Source organism: Nelumbo lutea, chromosome 1 (genome assembly GCF_056320005.1).
Source record: "Nelumbo lutea isolate HS-2025 chromosome 1, American lotus-T2T, whole genome shotgun sequence".
Taxonomy (NCBI): Eukaryota; Viridiplantae; Streptophyta; class Magnoliopsida; order Proteales; family Nelumbonaceae; genus Nelumbo; species Nelumbo lutea.
Window position 1 is genome coordinate 56,768,191 of NC_142684.1, and position 22,644 is coordinate 56,790,834.

Below are 22,644 nucleotides of genomic sequence, written 5' to 3' on the forward strand. Positions count from 1 at the left end.
ACCCAATTCGGTATCTCTCCTGGTTAGGCCAAGCGCGAACTGGGATGAAGATCCATGGATACTTCACGTAGATGGATCCTCAAACCAACGATGGCAGCGGAGCCAATGTAGTTCTCCACAGTCTGAGTGGCATGAAACTGGAGTACACACTACGCTTTTAGTTTACGACATCCAACAATGAGGCAGAATATGAGGCGTTGATAGCTAGACTAGCCCTGGCGCAAGAAGTAAAGGCAAAACACATAGTTATCTGCAACGACTCCCAGCTCGTGGTCAACCAAGTTATGGGGGAATACGAAGCCCGCGAGCCAGCTATTATCGCCTACCTGGCAAAGGTAAGAGAGGCATTGCTTAGCTTCCAGTCACGCTTCATCATGCAAATCCCGAGGTCAGAGAACACTGAGTCCGATGCCCTATCCCGGCTAGGCAGCACCAGTGACAACACCATGAGAACTGTGTACATAGAGGAGTTACCTCGGCCCAACATTCTCCGGGGAGCAGATGAAGTCACTCCTGTCGCCCAAGCAAAACCGAGCTGGATTGATTCACTCACGAGCTTCCTGCTACATGGAACCCTCCCCGAAGAACGCAATGCCGCCAAGAAGGTAGAGCATCAGGCAGCCAAGTACGTCATGATAGACGGATGACTGTACCGAAGATCCTACATGCTTCCTTACCTGCCCTGCTTGCGACCTCCCAAAGCCGAACTCATACTCCGCGACATTCATGAAGGCCTATGTGGCGGACACTTGGGGGCCATGGCCGTCGCTCAGAAGGCACTACGACAGGGGTACTATTAGCAACAATGAAAGTAGACGTCATCGGGCTAATCAGGAAATGCGAGAAGTGCCAAAAGCACGCCAATATTCACCATCAGCCCGCTGCCAACCTCAAGTACCTCACCAGCCCATGGCCCTTCGCACAATGGGGTATCGACCTACTCGGGCCATTCCCGCCGGCAACAGGAGGGAGGAAGTTCCTAGTAGTGGCAGTAGACTACTTCACCAAGTGGATTGAAGTTGAAACTCTCGTAACCATCATAGCTCGGAATGTCCAGAACTTCTTCTAGAAGAACATAGTGTGCCGCTTCGAACTACCTTGGGTACTGATCTCCAACAACGGTAAGTAGTTTGAAGACATGAAATTCCAAGAGTGGTGCCAAGGCATGGGGATCTGGCAAAACTTCACATTGGTTGTGCACCCACAAGCAAACGGTCAGGCAGAAGTCACGAACAGAGCTATCCTCCGCGGACTAAAAAATAGGCTAGACCGAGCTAAAGGACTATGGGTGGATGAGCTACCCAGTGTCCTATGGACCTACCGAACTACAGTGAAGACTACCACTAGAGAAACTCCCTACAACCTCACCTACGACACGGAGGGAGTCATCCCAGCCGAAATCGAGATCCCCTCACTTCGTTTGGATGCATACAATGACAATACTAATAACGACGAGCTGCGTACCAACCTCGACCTACTTGACGAGGCGAGGGACCTCGCATACAACAAAACTGCAACATACTAGCAAAGGGTAGCTCGGTACTACAACGCCAGAGTTAAGAAATGAGATTTTCGCGTCGGCGACCTGGTCCTCCACAAAATCATGGTACTTGAGCCCGGCATTGGCAAACTCGGGCTGAACTGGGATGGACCCTACCGAGTGAAGAGAGTATTCGGGGGAGCGTATGAGCTCGGAACCTTGGAAGGTAAGCAGATACCCCGGGCATGGAACATCGTCAACTTAAGACGGTTTTACTTATAAGTTATCAAACTAAGCAGGCCATGAGCCACTACCGAGCTAGCAAAAACCTCGGCACCCTAAGGCTCAGAATATCGAGCTAACAAGGACGTTGGCACCAAAAGGGGTAGAATATCGAGCTAAAGATGACCTCGGTACCCCATCGATGAAAGCAATCTGCATAAGTATGGATCCCGAGGCGGAGAATAGATCAGGAACATAGCCTTACTATGTTAACTTGCCTCGGGGCACAAGTCTAGCAGCTCGAGTATAGTGACTCCGGCAAATGGAGAATATTGGCACAACCCATTTGAACAGAAAAAATACTTCATTACTAAATGTTTGCTTATAGTGTTTGGAAAAGAAAAAGCAAAAAACACAAACGAGCTCACAAGCCTGGAGGTTAATCTTCCTCGCCGTCAGAAGGGACTTCGACAACACCCGAAGGACCCGCTTCATCTTCGGAATCCGCATCATCATCAGCTGTGGAGTCATCTCAGTGATGCGCGAGGTGGTTATGGCGCTGATATCAAGGTTGGGTTACGTGTTCCTTTTCATCCATTGGCTCAACTTGAAACCCCGTCTGTACGAGCCCACCATCATGTCGTCAAAGTGTGGCGAGGTGACATAATCCTCAATGGCTTTCACCTTCGCCTCCTCAATGGCCTGAGAAAAGATCTACGTCTTTTCCCCGATGTCTTCCTGAAGGTACTCGACCTAGTGCTCCAAGTCCAACTTCAGGTCAGCCATATGTCTCACCACCATTCCTAAGGCCTCTTTGTCCCTCTGAGACCTCGTTACCTTAGCCCGCGCAGCATGAGAAGCTGCCTCGGCATCTTCTGCCCGTCTCAAGTGTCTCTCCGCCTGGAGTGCCAAGGCGTGGATAGAGGAGTTCACCTGCCAGTACGTGGACAAATCAGCTCGGCAAAAAAAAAAAAACCTACTCCGACTTACCACCATGGTGTGAGTTGCAGCTCGAGCACCTATGTGATTGGTAGGGAGATTGGCCCATTGCGCGACCTCCTCAGGAATTGTGACTGTTAAAAGGTAGTTAACAATTAATGACTGTTAATTTTGAATGGTGCCTCTTGATCACACCTGATCGAGTCGTGGTTGTTGATCACATCAACGGTCAGCCTTGCACAAAAATGCGTTTGTGCACCTCATTACACCTGATCGAATCATGACAGTTGATCACGTGGGTGCACCTCATTACACCATACACATGCGCGCATATGCATACACACACATTGTGAAATAGCAAGCCTCCTTACTTTTCTCTTTATATCTAAAGAATGTAAATCAACTTCTATTAGAAAACTCAAAACAATTATTGTAATTTACCAATGTAGCACAAGTTAAAATCTGGTTTAATATTCAGAAACATAGGGGTATTTAAGAAAGTAAAGTTAATCAATTAGCTAAATTTAAGTATAAGAATTGTTTAGAAATTTGCACTTTTATATGAAATAATAAATATAATGAATACTCTAAGGCTGCTGTAGGAGATGATGAGGAGAAGACGATCTATAGAGGAGTAGGGAAGTAGGGGAAGAAGAAGAAGAAAAAGGAGGAGGAGAAGAGAGAAAGAGAGAATGAATAACCACTCCTCTCCAGCTGGATGCAACGGAGATCTGCCTTGGATTTTGATGTAATCGTTTCTAGTCATGTATCATTTTTTCATGATGTGTCAATTTTTTGGCTAAGTACATCGTCAGCTCGTTTGCCCCCTAGTGGCCTGTGACTCAAAGGCTGAAGTGGAGCTCCCTGGTGGCGAGTTGCCTGGTGGTGAGCTACCTGGTGGCGAACTGCCTAGTGGTGAACTACCTTGATGGGTTGCCTGGTCGTGAGCTACCTCGATGGACTGCCTGGAGGTGAGCTACCTTGATGGGCTGCCTGGAGGTGAGCTACCTTGATGAGCTGCCTAGTGGTGAGCTACCTTGATGAGTTGCCTGGTCGTGAGCTACCTTGATGGACTGCCTGGTGGTGAGCTACCTTGATGGGCTGCCTGGAGGTGAGCTACCTTGATGAGCCGCCTGGAGGTGTGCTACCTTGATGAATTGCATGGAGGTGAGCTACCTTGATGAGCTGCTTAGAGGTGATCTACCTTGGTGAACTTCTTGGAGGTGAGCTACCTTGATGAATTGCCTGAAGGTGAGCTACCTTGATGAGAGACGGGAGCTGAGCTACGTTGATGGACTGCTTGGAGGTGAAACCCGACTACTCCCTGTAGAAGATGATCAACTCATCTTTTTAGATGGCGGGAGCTGAGGGACCTGCAAGAACTGAATCAGAGAACCCGGGGGTGTTTACCCGACAAGGTCACTCTGATGGCTAAGTTAGCACGTTGATAGTAGAGAGCTTGAAGATGATATTAGAGAACGAGAGAGCTACAGAGTAGGGATAACCATCATCTCGCCTCATACCTTCGCCCCTGGGGGTGTGGTCCTTATATATTGGCGTCCTCGTGGGTTAGGTGGAGCAATTCTTGGATTCCCGCTGTGATGGGACTTGTTTGCGTGTTAGGTGGGTGAAATGCCATCAAACAGTAAAATTGTCCCTTCTCGTCAGAACCGGAGAGTGGGTGAGCTAATATAGCCGTTACAAGTCATAATCCCATAAAATGTGGGGTACGGTGGTGTCAGGCTACAAGATGGCGAGCTGCTTGTAAGTGCTGCAAGGTGGCGAGCTGCCTGTAAGTGCTGCAAGGTGGCGAGCTGCCTGGTGGCGAGCTCGAGCTGTCTAGTTGTCAAGAGGCTGCATTTAATTGTCATGAGGTGCTAGGTGTCACAATGTTATTAGAGGGCCAAATCCGCCCTCATCATTTGCCCCCCACTCCCGAGTTGAAAGTTACTGGGTGAAGGGAGTAGATTTCTCCTTTTGGCCTGTAAGTCGACGAGCTCATAAGCGTTGATTCAGTTTCTTAGGCTCTGGGAGTTGCTTGGAAGCGAGCTACCCGTAAGGTGCTGAGGTCTCTGCCAGTTTAGTACTATAGCCCTTAGGCTCTGGGGTGACTTATAGTCCACTTTTGTTGATTTTGTCCATGCCAACGAGGCGGCTGGCTCTTGAGCAATATTATGGCCCTTAGGCTTTGGGAGCGACTTGTAGTCCACTCCTGAACTTTGCCCATGCCAAAGAGGCAACTGGGTCTTAAGCAGTAGTGTTGCCCATGCCATAGAGGCGACCAGGTCTTTCAGTAGTAGTGGCCCTTAGGCTTTGGGAGGGACTCGTAGTCCACTCCTGAACTTTGCCCATGCCTAAAGAGGTGACTAGGTCTTACAACAGTAGTGTTGCCCATGCCGTAGAGGCGACCAGGTCTTTCAGTAGTAGTGGCCCTTAGGCTTTGGGAGGGACTCGTAGTCCACTCCTGAACTTTGCCCATGCCTAAAGAGGCGATTGGGTCTTTCAGCAATAGTGTTGCCCATGCCGTAGAGGCGACTGGGTCTTTCAGTGATAGTGGTCCTTAGACTTTGGGAGGGACTCGTAGTCCACTCCTGAACTTTGCCCATGCCTGAAGAGGTGACTGGGTCTTTAGCAGTAATGGCCCTTAGGCTTTAGGAGGGACTCGTAGTCCACTCCTGAACTTTGCCCATGCCATAGAGGCGACTGGGTCTTTAGTAGTAGTGGCCCTTAGGCTTTGGGAGGGACTCGTAGTCCACTCCTGAACTTTTGCCCATGCCGAAGAGGCGACTAGGTCTTTCAGCAGCAGTGGCCCTTAGGCTTTGGGAGGGACTCGTAGTCCGCTCCTGAACTTCGTTGATCCTTAGAGATTTGTAAAGAACTAAATGTCAAAAGACTCGGGGTGGCTAACCCGGTGAGGTCGCTCTGATGGCTAAGTCAGTACTCTCATAATAGACTTGCGAGCTAAAAATCACAATTTGGGAGTTAGAGCTTGCTTACTTGTTTCTGAGGCTGGTGCCTTTTCAGTTCGTAAATTCGCGCTTGGGCCAGGCTGCCATGTCGGCGCCCGTGCTAGGTCGCGCCAGGTCGGCGCATGTGCCAGGCTGCCAGGTCGCGCGCAAGCCACGCAAGGTCATCGGGGGGGGGGGGCTTAGAGCTATGAAGCGAGAGCTTCAGTTCCTTTGAGTTCATAGGAAAAAGGAAACTATGAAGCGGGAGCTTCAATTTCTAAAAAGGGTGAGGACTTGGCTTTTTGTAAGATAAGAACTTAGCTTTTTGTAGGATGAGAACTTAGCTTTTTGTAGCGTGTTCCCATAGACAACGCCAAATGATGTAACCGTTTCTGGTCACGTATCATTTTTTTTGTGATGTGTCAATTTTTTGGCTAAGTACCTCGTCAGCTCGTCTGCTCCCAAGTGGCCTGTGACTCAAAGGCTGAAGTGGGCGAGCTGCCTGGCGGTGAGCTACTTGGTGGCGAACTGCCTGGTGGTGAACTACCTTGATGGGCTGCCTAGTCGTGAGCTACCTCGATGGATTGCCTGGAGGTGAGCTACCTTGATGGGTTGCCTGGAGGTGAGCTACCTTGATGAGCTACCTGGTGGTGAGCTACCTTGATGGGCTTCCTGGTCGTGAGCTACCTCGATGGACTGCCTGGAGGTGAGCTACCTTGATGGGCTGCTTGGAGGTGAGCTACCTTGATGAGCCGCTTGGTGGTGAGCTACCTTGATGGGCTGCCTGGTGGTGAGCTACCTTGATGGACTGTGAGATACCTTGATGGGCTGCTTGGAGGTGAGCTACCTTGATGACCTGCCTAGAGGTGAGCTACTTTGATGAGCTGCTTGGAGGTGAGCTACCTTGATGAGCTGCTTGGAGGTGAGATACCTTGATGAGCTGCCTGGAGGTGAGCTACCTTGATGAGCGGCGGGAGCTAAGCTACCTTGATGAACTGCTTGGAGGTGAAACCCGACTGCTCCCTACAGGAGATGATCAACTCATCTTTGTAGACGACGGGAGCTTGAAGATGATATTAGAGAATGAGAGAGCTAGAGAGTAGGGATAACCATCCTCTCGCCTCATACCTTCACCCCAGGGGGTGAGGTCCTTATATACTGGAGTCCACGTGGATTAGGTGGAGCAGTTCCTGGATTCCCACTGTGATGGGACTTATTTGCGTGTTAGGTGGGTGAAATGCCATCAAATGGTAAAACTGTCAATTCTCATAAAAAACGGGGAGTGGGTGAGCTAATATAACCGTTACAAGTCACAATCTCATAAAATGCGGGGTATGGTGGTGTCAGGCTAGAAGATGGCGAGCAGTCTGTGGTGAGCTACCTAGTGGCGAATTGTCTATGACGAGCTGCTTGGTGGCGAGCTCGATATGTATGCAATACTTAATTGTCATGAGGTGTAAGGTGTGACAATGTCATTAAAGGGCTAAATCCGACGGACTCCAAGCAACGGACGCCCGCCATACTTTCAAGCACTTGCCCCATGAAACAAACAGAGTAGATTAAACCACTGCTGACGGCGAGGCCAGAGACAGCGTCAGCGTGTTCAATCCATACCCGTTTCTTGTGGCGTCTGACGCGGACGTAGTTCTTCGGTAGATGTCGTCGCCACGAGTTGATGTCGTTTGGTCGGGGTTAGCTGCCAGACTCGGATCTTTAGAGTCCTGGTGAGCGGTGAAGACCTTCCTTTCCGAAAAAGCGAGACTTAACGGAACCCGAGGCGGCATAGAGTAGGTCGCCGGAATAACGTAGCCTAAGGGATTTTACCTTTATGGAACAACAACCGACGAATTGAATTGTCGTACCATTGTTCAGTGTTCGTCGTGACTAGAGTGATGCTGCAAGTAGCGAGGAGACTTCTTCGGAGAGGAGTTTGGAAGAAAGAACCCCATTACTGCTACTCTATTCAGTCTCCTCTTTCAGCTTCATTTTGTACGGGCGAAGGTGATGGGTTCCAGAGCTCTAAGGTCAAAATCTTCGATCGTCATCTTAAGCGAAAACAGGTAAACTACTCTCTTTTTGTTTCTGTTTTTCTGCCCAGTATGGAAAAATTGAGGAAATATGGATTGGGTCTTAAGCATTCCGATGGAAAACTTGAAAAAGTGATTCTTTCCTGGGAAGAACATGTGATTTTCCTAACCTTTCTAAGTAAAGATGGCAGAGTTTGGATTGATCAAGCTTGTGAGGGTCTTATTTGATTGTATGCTATAATTTTGTTTTACCTAAACTGGGTTTAGGTGCTTGTTTTGGACATCAAACTCAGGGCTTTACCATTTTTTGGCAATTCGTTGCGATCCATTTAAAACCTTTTAAGAGAAATGTTGACAGATTCTCGGGAGTGCCAGGATTCAGATCTTCCATTAACACATTTCAATGTCGTAATATACATAAATTGGGATAAAACTCTTGGGCTGGATGGCTTTAATATGCCCTTCCAATTGTCTTGGCATATCATGAAGGAAGAAGTGCTGATTATGTTCAAGAAATTTTTTATTCGGAAAAATGGTGGTGAAAAGTGCAAATTCTACTTTGCTGATAAAAAAGTGCTAATTTTACTTTAATTTTGTTGATTCCTATAAAGGAAGGAGCAATTGAACTAAATGATTTCAGATCAGCAAGTCGCATCTCTAGTTTTTTTTTTTTTTTTTGAAAAAGGACTTAAAAGAATCAAAGTGAATATGTGGGTGAGATTCAAATGGCTTTTGTGGAAGGTAGACAAATATTGGAAGGGTACTGGTGGCTAGTGAATGTGTGGAGTCATGGTTGAGAAATGGAAAGTGGGTTCATAGGCATTTCTGTTTATTTGTTGTCTGCTGCAGATTATCTTGAAATCTCACACTTCTCAATTGAAATGTGTTGGCCTGAATCCTTATCTCCCAGTCTAGAGTGTCATCAAAGTCAATCTTGATGGTGGCTTCTTGGAAACCTATGGTCCTTATGGATTGGGGTTGCTTTCAGGAGTAGCACTAGGGAGACTTCTTATGATCTTTCTCAGGCCATGTAGGTCTTGGCAATTCATCTAGAGTAGAGACTTAAATCCATCTTTGTTAGACTGTAGTTCTTTTATTGGGTTATGAGAGGATTGTTGATGATTATGACTCCCAGGTTATGATTCACTGGTTACTTGTTTCCCGGGACCTTGGGGGATCAGAAATTATATTAAATATGAAAGATCCATTGTGTCCAGGTCAACATTCATTCATATGGGTCCCAGATCTGCCAATGATGAGCTTGCTACAGTGGTGTTTAGTTGATCAAAATAAATGTTGGCTAAATAGATGTTGTAGAGCATTTCTTAGAACTTCTTCCATTATCCAAAAAGAAGCCTAAGCTGAAATGGTGGAAAGCAAGTGATAGAAAATACATGCCTTTATCAGTCAAATAAGGAAAAGTAGTCTTGTATTCTCTCTTTGGTGGGTAGCAAAAAAAAATTATTGGAGGGCAAGAGAAAGGGAAAAGAACGATTTATTTTTAGAGTCAAATCTATAAAATAAGTATCACAAACTGCAATGAATGTGAAACTGCCAATATTATTTTTATTAGCCAATTATTAGATGCTTTTCTTTTTCCCTTTTTCTTTGAGTTTTAATGGTGTTTTTCTTTTCTTTGGCAGCGTGACCGAGCAGCGTGGTTAATGTGCCCCAAAGATTCTTTTGTGGACACTATTGCTGATAACCTATTAGATCGTTTGGAGGTTGTAAATTTTCTCTTGGTTATTTTCCTAATGGGTGTTTCTTTTTTATTATGTTCTCTCTTTTCCTTCTCTTTATGACTACTGATGTTGGTGAATAAGTTAACTGCACCAACAATATACATCCTTTTTTAATGTTTACATTGCTCATAATTAGATGAGTGGTTGAACCTTTTGCTGGTATTGATGTCCGCAATCTACAATTTTTATTTGAAGCACAAAAAGTTGGGCAGCTGTTTTTCAGAGAATTAATTGTAAAATCTGCAGTGAGATGTTTTTGGTTTTTATTTTCATAACATCACTTTATCCGAAATTACTTTTATAAAATTGTTCTGTACAAACCTATCCCTTTGAGGGTGAACTTCCCAGTAAAAGAAATCTGGTGCAAACCTATCCCTCCCAAAGTACAAGCTTTCTGTTGGAAAGTGTTCCTTGGGAAGACCACACCTATGACTTGCTACAAAAAAGGAGGCCAAATAAGTGCCTCTCTCCTCATGTGTATCCTTTGCAAGGAAAGTGGTGAGAGCCTTCCTTATTTGTTAATCGACTCCTCCACAGAATGTGGTAGGCTTGTTCAACTCTAGTTTCTTAAGGCAACAGAAAAAGAGAGGAAGAAATTTGTGGACGGCAGCAAGAGTAGCATTGGTTTGAACTGTATGGGAAAAAAGGAATAAGAGAATCTTTAATGAGAAGAGCAAATCTAAGGAGGATTTAATTGAAGCCATAACAGTAAGAATTTTTTTTGGATAGATAAAATTCAGTTGATTTTTTTTTGATAGATGAAAATTCAATTGATTTCATTAGAAGCGAATGATAAATAGTTCGTTACAAGCATCCCAATATGAGGTGCGAGGTGCAGCTTCACTCATTGATACATAAGCATCATAAAGTTACACTTGGGCCCAGTACAACTGTTCCCTGGTTATCCCTTGTTTAGCTAGAGAATCAGCAAAAGCATTTGCCTCCCTCTCCACCCACTGTATAGTTACCTCCATTTGCTGAGTTAACCATTTGAATTTCTTCAATTCATTCCTGTAAACCTAGATCACTGAATCTGGGTTTTTTAGCCAACCTACCACCACCTTGGAGTCCCCTTCTATCACCAAATTTTCCAATCCTAACTCACTTGCAATCTGTATACCTTGTAGGGCTGCATACAATTCTGCCTTTAAGGAGTCTCCATTCCCCATTGGTCCTGAGAAGAGTGCTCTTAAGTTTCCTTCCTTGTCTCTGATGACCCCTCCTATTCCAGCTGGGCCTGGGTTGCCTTGACTACTCCCATTGAAGTTTAATTTCAAAAATCCTTCAATGAGTGGAGCCCAAGCCAATCTTGCCATAACCTTCTGCATTGAGCTAGAAGCTACTAAAGACCAATTCCTCCAAATATCATCAAATGCGAAATTTTTGAATAGTTCCACCATTTGTAGCCAGTGTATAACCCTAGTCATTGCACACTCCACAATTTGTTGTTTGCTCTTTTCTTTCTCTTGGAAGATTATGGCATTTCTCTCCTCCCACAAGGTCCACACCATCGCTGCTCTAGTGTACCTCCACATTACTCTTCTCCTCTTCTTCGGTAACACAAAGGTAGATGGGTCAAACAACATTTTTATCTCCGTTGGCATATTCCACTTGCACCCAAACAAAGAGAAAAACCAATCCCATATATTTGTAGCAAAAGAACAGGAAATTAGTAAATGATAACAAGATTCATCATTAGATTTGCATAGAGTGCACCAATTTTGGGGAAATACACAAAAAAGGCCTATTCTTTTTGCAAATAATCCAGTGTGTTAATTTTCCCAAGAGCCACTTCCCAACAGAAGGCCCGAATTTTAGGGGGAATCATTGGAAACCACACTTCTTTCCAAGGAAAGGACAAAGAGGAAGAGGACTGACAAAGAGCTTTAAAGAATGAGGCACAAGAAAAGGAACCTTTAGAGCTTGGGAACCAAATTCTTCTATCTGGACAAGAAAGCTCTAAGCAAACACTATCAAGGAGAAGGAGAAGCTTTGACAGACAAGTTGCTTCCTCATCCCTCAAACCCCTACGAAATCTGAGATCCCTATTAAGACTCAAAGGCAAAGAAGGAAGAACAAAAAAATTTGAAATGACCTTATTTTTATACAACGAAATAGAATACAGAGAAGGAAAAACCTCCTTTAAAGGCCGATCACCAAATCAAGTGTCTTCCCAGAAATGAATTAAATTCCTTGAGCCAACATCATACCTGATACTTGAGAAATTGAGGGAGGAGGCTATGAATTGCTTTCTAAGGTGCTGCCAAGGTAGCCCTACGCAACACATCAGCATCCCAACCATTTTCCAATCTACCATGTATACCTGCCACTACTTCAACCCACAAGTTTTCTCTCTTAAGAGGCCATCTCTAGAACCATTTCCCTAATAGAGCTGTATTCTTCTTCCTTACATTCCCTAGACCTAAACCACCTTCTTCCTTTCTTTTACACACAACCTCCCATTTTATTAAGTGGTCCTTTCTAGTCTCTCCCGGCTCCCAAAGGAAATCCCTCATAATTTTTTCTAATTTCTTTTCTTCTCTTGGCGGAATCCTAAAGACAGAGAGAAAGTAGATGGGTAGGTTAGCCAGAGTTGATTTTATCAGCGTGATCCTACCTCCCAAAGAGATGTAACTTCCAAGCAGCCAATCTCTTTTTACATCTTTCTATAACTGGATTCCAAAGCCTACTTTCCTTTGGGTTTGCACCTAGGGGAAGCCCTAGATAGGTCAGAGGCCACGGGGTGATATGACATTCTAGGCAATCTGCTATCCTTTGTAGGACCATCCCCTCCAAATTAATCCCTGCTATGCAACTCTTGTCCAAATTGATTTTCATGTTTGATACTTTTTCAAACTTCTCGATTGGATTTTTCAATCTCCTGACTTTCCTAATGTCTCCACAAAAAATAATGATATCATCTGCAAATTGGAGATGAGTAAGTGGGATATTGTCTCTACCCACTCTCCGACCCCTAAAATCATCTTCTCTGTCTGCCTTAGAGAGAAGTCTACTGAAGACATCTGCCACTAAAGTAAAAAGGAAGGTGATAGGGGATCACCTTGCCTTAACCCTCTGCAAGCTGGGAAGAAGTCTTTTACCACTCCATTAACAAGGATAGAAAAATGACAAGATTGTACACACCCAAGCATCCAATCGCACCATCTCTCCCTAAACCCCCATTGATGCAGAACTTCTTTAAAAAAATCCCCAATCAACCATATCATATGCCTTTTCCAAGTCCAATTTGCACACAAAACCTTCCTTCCTAGACCTCTTCATCTCCTCTACACATTCATTGGCTATTAGAATTTGATCAACTATTTGTCCCCCTTAAACAAAAGCTCCTTGATACTGATTGATGAGGGAGGGGAGAATTACTTTGATCCTCAATGATAGGACTAGCAATTATCTTGTAAACACTAGTCACTAGACTAATGGGTCGAAAATCCTTTGGATGGCTAGCATCACCTTTCTTTGGAATCAAGGCCAAGAAAGTTGCATTAACTCCAGCGCTAACAATATGTGTATTTGATAATTCCTTAAAGACTTTCATTAAATCATCTTTTAGCACTTCCCAACAATTCTGATAAAAAGCCATTGTGAATCCATCTGGGCCCGGTGCTTTAAACCTATTCATGGAGAACACTGCCCTTCTTATTTCTTCTTCCCCAAAATCTCTTTCCAGCCAATTTGCCGCCTCCTCATCTAGTAAAGGCCACTGCAAACCTTCTAAGCTTAATCTATCTTCCAGAGATCTCCTATAAAGGGATTTAAAGTGGTCCACAAAGATTCTGGCAATTTCATCTTGATTTGATATTAGCTCAACATTGATTTCCAGCCTAGTCTTTGCGCCTTCTTCCATTTGCGGTCGCATGAAAGAATTGTGTATTCCCATCCCCTCCCTTTATTCATTTTTGTCTTGACTTTTGTCTCCAAGATATTTCCTCTCTCTTAAGGACTTCTTCCAATTCTTTTTTTTTGATTTCCATCTTAAATCCCTCTCTTCCGCACGGAGGTTTCTCTCAATTTTCACATTGTCTAACTCTTCAATCTGGGAAATTAGGCAGTTTACTTTCTTCTAACCTTCCAAAATGATCCCTATTCCACTCCTTTATTTTAGATCTTAATCTTTGCAATTTCTTATGTAATTTGATTCCTTTCAACCTTATTCCTCTTAGTTCCTCCTTCCACCAATCCTCCACTTTCCGAATAAAATCGGGATGCGTCAACCACATGTTTTCAAAATTGAAAGGAGCAGGGCCATGTATGAAGATTTCTGTTCCTAATCTAATGGGGTGGTGATCTGAAGTGACTCTAGGAAACGCCCTGGAAACCAAACCTTCCCAATGATTTTACCATTCTCTATTGAACAGAAATCTATCCAGCTTTGAGCATAGTGGGTTTTCCTGAAAATTGGACCAAGTGAAATTGGATTGCAACAGGGAGATCTCCTTCAATTCACACAAGTCTATGAATTCATTAAATTTCCTCATACTAGTGGTGATAAACTGATTGGGCTTAGAAGTTTCATTGGAAAATCTTATCACATTGAAGTCCCCTCCCAAACACCAAGCACCTTCCCACAAACCCCAAATTGTATACAGTTCCTCCCACATATCACTTCTCTCTCTACAAGTATTTGGTCCATAGACATTAGTTAACACCCAATTGAATCCATCCTCCACACTCTTGAACTTTACTGATACAGTATAGCTACCTATCAATTCTTCTATTGCTTCAAGCACTTCATCCTTCCACAAAATCACTATACCCCCTGAAGCCCCCCAAGATGGGGCCTCAACCCATCTTATTCCTCTCGCTCTCCACAAACTACTGATCACCCTTCGATCCAATTCTGTTAATTTGGTCTCTTGCAGCATTACCACATCAGGACCCTCTCTTTTTATTAGGTCTTTTATCACACTCCTTTTCCTTGCACTTCACAAACCTCTCACATTCCATCTAATTAATTTCATGTTTTCACTTCTTAAATTGAATCCTCTTTTTATCACACTCCTCTCGCTCTCCATTAACAGTAAGAATGATACATTGGGTAAAAACTTTGGATCTTTTTCTCTGAGAATTCTCAACAAATGACATATTAAAATCCTGGACTAAGTGGTACAAAAGTCAGACCTGCTGAAAGCATAAGATTGGATTGGAAACATCCAACTTTGAATAAGCTAAAGTTGAACTTTGATGGCAGCTCGATGGGCAATCCAGGAAGGACAAGAATAGGAGTTTTTGGAAACCACCTAGGAGAGGTGTTGCCCTATTTTCAGGACCAAATGGTTTTGGAGATTCAGTTCAGTCTGAAATCCTGGCTCTCCTACAAGGTTTGAGACTTGCAGTACAGCTAGAAGTAAGGGAATTGATAGTGGAAGGAGACTCACAATTAGTCATCTCATGGACCAAAAATTTCAGTTCAGCTCCTTGGAGATATAGACATGCTTTCAGGGAAATTGATATCCTAGAGGTTCAATTCTACCTTTAGCTGGATAAGAAGGACTGCAAATGGGTTGGCAGATGTTTTGGCAAAGCAAGGAGTTGACAGGCCTAGTTTATTTTGGGCAAAGCTATAATCTGATGTATATTGGGGCTTCTATGTAAATCTAATGACTTCATCACTCAGGAAAGAGAATTTGCGTCTGAACTGCAACCACAAAAATGTTAGGAGAAGAGGGTGCTGATGCCCTGTCTCTAGGACAGCCAATGGACATCATGACAGCCTTGCAGCTTGTGCTGAAGAACTCCATGGCACATGGTGCTAAGGTGATTGAAAAGCACATTGCACAGCTCTGTGTATTTGGCAGAGGATTGCAATCAGCTAGACTATGTTAAACTTGTTAACGCTCTTTGTGCCGATCACTATATGAGCTTGATATTGGTGCCAAGTGCTAAAACTCTTGGAGAGTGGGATGGTTTGTGTAAACTTGATTCAGAGGGAAAGGCAAGGAAAATGGTGGGTTGTTCTTGTGTGGTTGTCATGCAAAAGGGGATCCATACTCCCAAGACTTACTGGGAGGAAAGGTCAGGGCAATAAACCTTGAGAAAGCAAAGAATGATGTGTAACTTCTTTTTTGATCAATAGAATGATGAATAACCTTTTCTGATAAGCAACAATAGTTGAGGTTTTATTGTAAAACCTGTTCCTGCTGTTAAAAGTTAGCAGCAGAAAAAATAATGAGTAGCTTCTTTTTTGATAAATAGAATGATGAATACCCTTTTTTTTCTGAGAAGCAACATTAGTTGAGGTTTTATTTATAAAAACTGATCCTGCTATTAAAAGTTAGCAGTGGCAAGCATGATGGTAACTTTATTCTCCTTGTCCTCAAGTCTCTTCCTTGCAAATTGGTTTTTGTTGCAAGTAGCCACTATCAGCTGCAATTTCATTGCTGAATAGTGAAATTTGTAAATGAGGAACTGAATCTTTAAAGAAGACTTAAGTTTGCTCAAATGAGAAAGTAATCCATGACAACTAGAACATAGGTCATAGAGTGGACAAATGCATCAGGACCTATACACAGGATTTGCAAAAATATTAGTTCTTTTGTTATGGATTGGACATTAGTTTGCCAGGAATTCAGATATATGTCTATGATAAAATTTGAGGGGAATTGGAAGGATATGGTGAGAGATGATGATATTTCACGAATTTTTGTATTTTTGTAAAGTGTGTTTCATGAAAAGTCGAGGCCTCCCTGTCCTTTTTCATGTCGTCTTTTTATGGACTACCAAAATTTCTATGATCCATTGAAAAGAAAAAAAAAAAAAACTCAAAGAAAGTGAAATTTTGGGCCTGTTGCACAGATGAGGGAAGACAACAATGTAATATTATTGCCATTAGAGAATACTGAAATATAAAGAGAGAAACCAATTAGTTTTCCCATACATATTTATAGATGTGGGCCTTGCTAAGGGTGGTATTCCTAGGGTTGAGTTGTATAGTAGGTCATCTCTATGCTTTTTTGGTTATGTGGGTTTTTAAACTTCTTCCTTTTCTTGTTTTTCTTTTTATACATCTTGTGACCTTTTAGTGGCCTAGGACTCGCTTGCATCCCTTATCGATAATTTCTTTTATTAATGATAAAGAGGGTTCTTTTTAAGCATCATAAGTGACGTTCCCCTAACTTATTAATCTTTTCTTTTCTTTCTTAATAAATACTTGTTCAGTTCCTGATAAAAAATTGCTTTTACTGTTACTTTTTACAGGATTGCAAAAAAACATTTCCTACAGCACTATGCCTGGGGGGTTCCTTAGAAGCTATCAGGCGTTTGTTACGTGGGCGAGGTTAGTGTTCATTTGTAACTTTGTTATATACTTCTCTTTGTTATTTTGTTATTAAGCTTCAATTTAACAAACTGTATTAATCTTATGTATTCTCTATTTGGATATGCTTTTTTTTTAATTTCTTTAAATCTGAATTTCTGATGATTCTTGTGGAATTGATGCTGCAGTACTATCATCATAATTTCTTTAGTGTGTAAACAGGGTTAGGGTTCTTGCTACTTGTTAGATACTATAGTAGAAAGGTTATATGGGATGGTGGTCCCTCCTCTTAGTTGTGAGAAAGGCTTTGCTCCATCATATGAGCTACAATGCAAAGAGGAAAAGACCATTGCCCTCCAAAGGAGAAAAGGACAGATATCATTGTACAGTGGGAGCAATGGACCGCATCAGATCACTAAACTATAAAGATATTGTAGTGGAAGGAGACTCAAGGGTGGTTATTGGACACCGCAAAAGTAGTAGCCTAGACACATGCTGAGAGAAATAAGAAGCCTGACAAGGGAGTTATGGGCTTTGTTTATTTGGACTAGGAGGGTAGAAAATGGTTTGGTAAATGCTTTGGTTAGGGTGTAAACACAACTTAGTTGTACCAATGTTATAAAAGGTATGCCTAGGCACAGAGGTAAGGCTCATTTTAAGGTACTAGTAACTGTGCATGTGCTTTGCACGTGGCAATTATAGATGATGATAATGATAGTTATAATGTATCCAAAATTTTCTATAAACTTTATCTTTTTTTTTGTTCATTTGTCAAAAAATGTAGATTTAAATAGAGGGAATTAAATGAGGTGAAAAGTAGTAGTTCAATTTACAATTTAAACCTCACAATTAAATAGGGACTAAATTAAAAAATGATTACTTTAGTCAAAAGAAAGTTCCACAATCTTATGTATATTTTAATAGTAGTGTAGTGTAAATATAGAATTATAGATGTGTTCAATTTTTTCTATAATTTTTTTTTTGTATTTCTGTGTAAAAACAATTCTGATACATCACATTTACTTTTTGTTTAATATGATAAATATATGATATTATACATGTGCCTGAATGTTTTTTTGCAAAATTTATGTATTTTTTCATTTTTGTGGACTGGTCGAGGAAAGGGGAAGGAGTCTCTTGGCACCTAAGGAATGGCCTTAGGAGATTCAAAAGGCTCTCCAGGGATATGCTGATTCAAATTAATTGGGTTAGAAGATCGACCAACAGTTTGGCTAAAAAAGGTGTACAAAGACATTCTATGTTTTGGGCCAATATGTAATATTTGGGGGTTTGGACATCTGGTGTCCTCTTTGTTTCCTTCACAACTTCTCGTTGTATTGCTTTATTTAATTCTAATCAAATTGTTTTTCTGAGTTATTGATAAAAAAATCACATGTATTTATCTTTCTTAGGAATACTTCCCACATGGGGCTTGCACTTTAGGCGGGATAGGCTTACTCCAAATCTCTTTCATTTGGAATTTCTCCCCCAAAGTATTGGATTGTATGAGAGTATTAAAGAATGAATCACAACTGCACAAGTAAAAGAGCCATCAGGAGAAGCAGACTAGACTCTCATATCCTCCATATTCTTGAACCAAGAAGACCGAATCCAGTTTGGCTAGTAGTTGAACAAAGGAATTTACACTCATTACCTCTTAGACCCCTTCTAAACCCAAAATCCCAGCTTAGAACAACCTGGGAAAAGGTCCCAAAAGATGATATAGACTCAAATTTGTAACTGGAAAGTGTAGAGAAGAGAGTATTGCACCTTAAGAGGAGACTCACCCGACCAGAGGTCCTCCCAGAAGAGAATTCTATTCCCACCTCCCACATCGCAATGGATAAAATTCAGATGTGATTTTTTTTTGTGTTCCTGTTTTTTTTTTTTCAATTTTTTTTTTTAAATTTTTGGGTTTTGCAAAAATTTGAGCCTTGCTTTGAAAAGATGTGTACAGGAGACTGTGCATCTTCATTCTTAATATAAAAGATTTTTATTAAAAAATAAAGAAATATGAGATCATCCTTCCTCTTCTTCCTCCTCCTCCCTCCTCCCCCCTCCTCTTAAGGAGGCTTATGCCTTTTACGTTCTGAACTACGCCTCACACCTCTAGGTAGTGGAATGCCTGATGTCATGCCTCCACGTTTTAAAACATTGATACTGATACTCTTATTCTGTTGATAAACACTACTCAAATATTTAACATGATCTGCCCTTGTTAAGTAAGGTGGTGTATTATGTATTGGTTGATTTATTCTTAGAGTTGGAACACTGTAGTTATTGAATATGGTTTACTTCCTCAAAACATGGCCTGATAATTACATTTTTTTTTTGAGATTATGAACTTTTTGTCCTAATGCATGGACATTTCATGCAACAATAAAAGCGCCAATTGCAGGTTGCAAGGATTTTGAATCTGGTTTATCTTATCCAGTATCTTGATCATGCTAAGATATTTCCTTGATGTCAGGTGGCATTCAAAAGCTTATTATGATGGATACATCATATGACATAGTAAGATTGTGCAGAGATGCTGTACTAGATGCATCTGGTAGTGATATTGAAACATCATTTGTTGTTGGTGATGAGGAGTTCTTGCCTATAAAGGAAAGGTATGCTTCTTCAGCAATCTGTGTGGATCCACTTGATGTTGAAACTAACAGGATTTACTACTCCCTTTCGTTTTTTTTTGGAGACCTCAAATATTACCTAGTAACAACTTCCATTTGTAAAGTTCTCTAGATCTCATTGTCAGTTGTTTGGGACTTCATTGGACAAATGATCTTCCTGGAGCCATGATACAAGTGTGTTGCTTCTCTTAACTGAAGGGCTGATTATTTATTTACATTTTTTGGAGAGACAGACCTTTTATTTTTCTGCTTGTGGTCTTTAATACTGACACTTTCAACATATTTTTTGCAGTGTAGATTGGCATTGAAGCCTGATGGCCTTTTCTTAGCAGCTATTCTTGGTGGAGAGACTTTGAAGTTATTTAATTCTATTTCTTGTAAAAGAAAATTGGGTATTTAAATAATTCAATGCCTAACTTTTTTTTTTGATTGCCTTGTTCTTGGGTATTTGTTACCAGGGAACTAAGAATAGCATGCACTGTGGCACAAATGGAGCGTGAAGGAGGAATCAGTCCACGAGTATCTCCTCTAGCACAGGTATACATTTTCTGCAAGATTTTCCCTGAAAATAAAATCTTATGACTCATAAGTTTTGCTGTTATTGCATGAATGCTAAGTCCTTGTACAGTTGTACTCTTTAAGAGTGACATGTATGTGTACATGCAATCATATATGAATCTGTATATTCATGTGTTGGAAAATAATTGAATGCACAAGCAAGGTTCAAAATTTTGCAACGTATCAAACCGTATCGGCCGATACGTATCGTTCTGGTACAGGTCCGATACATGGAACGCATAGAAATTATCTGTAGCATTCCTTTTCGTATGTATCGGTCTGTATCGGACTATTTCGGGCCCTGTATTGGACTGTTTCGGGTCTGTATCGGCCAATACGGTTCCAAAATAGTCCGATACAGCCTGATACAAGTCCCCTTCTCTCTCATTAATTTCATTAAATTATATTTAGGGCTGAATTACCTCTCATTAATTTTATATTTACTCCTAAATTTAAGTGCAATTTCTCTCTCACTAATTAGTTAATTACTCCTATAATAATGCATAATTTTAAATATGAATTCCAATTTTAGCACCTAATTGGAATTCTCTTCTCATTAATATCGTTAATTAATAACCCTCTTTCTCATTAAATTCGTTTTGTTAGTGTTTTGGAGCAGCTACAGTAGTCCGAACCAGTGAAGAAGGAAGAAGAAGATGAGGAAGAAGACAAGAGAAAGAGAGAACAGGAGGGTTTAGTCGAACTGATTAGTCTTCCATTCAGTCGACCCCCTTGTGTTTATTAGGTTCTAATTACACTTACAAAGACTAAACTGCCCTCACTTAAGTGTGGGGCAGAGTACTCTAATAAAACAGCCACATAAGCAAAGTACTTAACTGACATAAGATTACTAAATTACCCTTATTCGGCTCACTCTAACACTCCCCCTCAAGCTGGAGAATATATGTCATATAATCCCAGCTTGTTACATAGATGATTCACTTTCCCTGAGTTTAGAGCTTTTGTAAACAAATCTGCCCATTGATCATTCGAGCCCACATGTTCTGTGTTTATCTCTCCAGCAAGGACCTTCTCCCTCACAAAGTGGCAATCAACATCTATGTGCTTTGTTCTCTCATGAAATACAGGATTGGATGAGATATGGAGTGCAACTTGGTTGTCACAATACAGTCTCATAGGTTTATCCATGTGAAACCCAATTTCTTGTAGAAGATTCCTCAACCACACTAACTCACAGGTAGTATGTGCCATGGCCCTATACTCAGCTTCAGCACTACTTCTGGCCACAACCGTCTGCTTTTTACTCTTCCACGTCACAAGATTTCCTCCAAGAAATGTGCAATAGCCCGTAGTAGATCTTCTATCATTCACTGAGCCTGCCCAGTCTGCATTTGTATACCCCACTACTTCAAGTTTTCCTCCTGGTTTATACAATAGTCCACGGCCTGGAGCTCCTTTCAGATACCTCACAATTCTAAGAATTGCATCTCAGTGAGGTATACGAGGGTCCTGCATGAATTGGCTCACCACACTGACTGCAAAGGATATGTCGGGTCTCGTGATAGCTAGATAGTTCAGCTTCCCCACTAGTCGTCTATACCTTCCAGGATCTTCAAATACTTCTCCTGTATCACTACTCAACTTAACATTTGGTTCCATAGGGGTCTCAGCCGGTTTTGCACCTAACAGTCCTGTTTCTTCCAATAGATCAAGAACATATTTTCTTTGGCACAGATTTACACTTTGTTTTGACCTGGCAACCTCTATTCCCAAGAAATATTTCAATGTTCCAAGATCTTTTGTTTGGAAATGGTTTTGCAAAAATACCTTTAATTTGCCAATCCCCAATTTATCACTGCCAGTAATGACAATATCATCCACATAGACCACTAATAGAATCTTCTCAGCTTCTGAGTCATAGCTGAACACTGAGTGATCTACCTGGCACTACTTCATTCCAAAACTCTTCACCACTTCACTGAACTTCCCAAACCAAGCACGCGGCGATTGTTTCAACCCATAAATTGCCTTTTTCAATCTGCATACCTTACCATCCTCCCCCTGAGCAACAAACCCAGGTGGTTGCTCCATATATACCTCCTCCACAAGATCACCATGGAGAAAGGCATTCTTGATATCAAGCTGAAACAGAGGCCAATCATACATAACTGCCAGGGAAATTAGTACACGAACAGAACCAATCTTAGCCACCGGAGAGAATGTCTCCATGTAGTCTACTCCATACAACTGGGAGTAACCTTTAGCAACAAGTCTGGCCTTCAGACGCTCTACACTACCATCTGGCAAGTATTTCACAGTATACACCCATTTACATCCCACAGCATGCTTACCAGGTGGGAGAGTAGTAAGTTCCCACGTTCGAGTATGTTGAAGAGCAGAAAGTTCCTCCTCCATTGCCTGCCGCCAATCAGGTGAACTGAGAGCTTCTTGGACATTGTTAGGTATGGAAATAGAGGATAAAAGGGAAACAAACTGGTGATGTGATGTAGAAAGACGAGATAATGAAACGAAATTGGAAATGGGATGGAGGGTAGAACTGCGTTTACCTTTCCGTAAGGCAATGGGTAGATCAAGGTTTGAGGGTTCAACAATAGGAGCCATGAGAGGATCCGCAGATGAGGTAGAAGCTGGAGGAGGGGCCGGTGCCGTTCGACGTGTATACACTTGCCGGATTGGTGGATGTTCGGTGGTGATCTGCATGGGATGAGGTGATGAGTCTACTCCAACAACAACATCTGGAACTGGATCACTGACAGGGAGAGGAAGAGGAAGTGCGGGTGGAGACGAGGGTGCTTCAGGACTTGAGAAGAAGGGGACCGACTCAAAAAAGGTGACATCAGGAC

The 22,644-nt window shown here is 42.1% G+C and overlaps 1 protein-coding gene across 1 annotated transcript in view; it reads left to right on the forward strand.

Moving 5' to 3' along the window:
- The first annotated feature begins 6,769 nt into the window (after positions 1-6,769).
- LOC148874678 (S-adenosyl-L-methionine-dependent methyltransferases superfamily protein) overlaps positions 6,770-22,644 on the forward strand; it is a 35,864-nt gene continuing 19,989 nt past the window's right edge. The window contains exons 1-7 of the mRNA XM_088963560.1: positions 6,770-7,649; positions 9,260-9,340; positions 16,574-16,652; positions 19,102-19,243; positions 19,366-19,435; positions 19,554-19,618; positions 19,720-19,798. Of these exons, the coding sequence (XP_088819686.1) occupies positions 7,482-7,649; positions 9,260-9,340; positions 16,574-16,652; positions 19,102-19,243; positions 19,366-19,435; positions 19,554-19,618; positions 19,720-19,798 (684 nt within the window). The 5' untranslated portion in view covers positions 6,770-7,481. The remainder of the gene's footprint in view (positions 7,650-9,259; positions 9,341-16,573; positions 16,653-19,101; positions 19,244-19,365; positions 19,436-19,553; positions 19,619-19,719; positions 19,799-22,644) is intronic.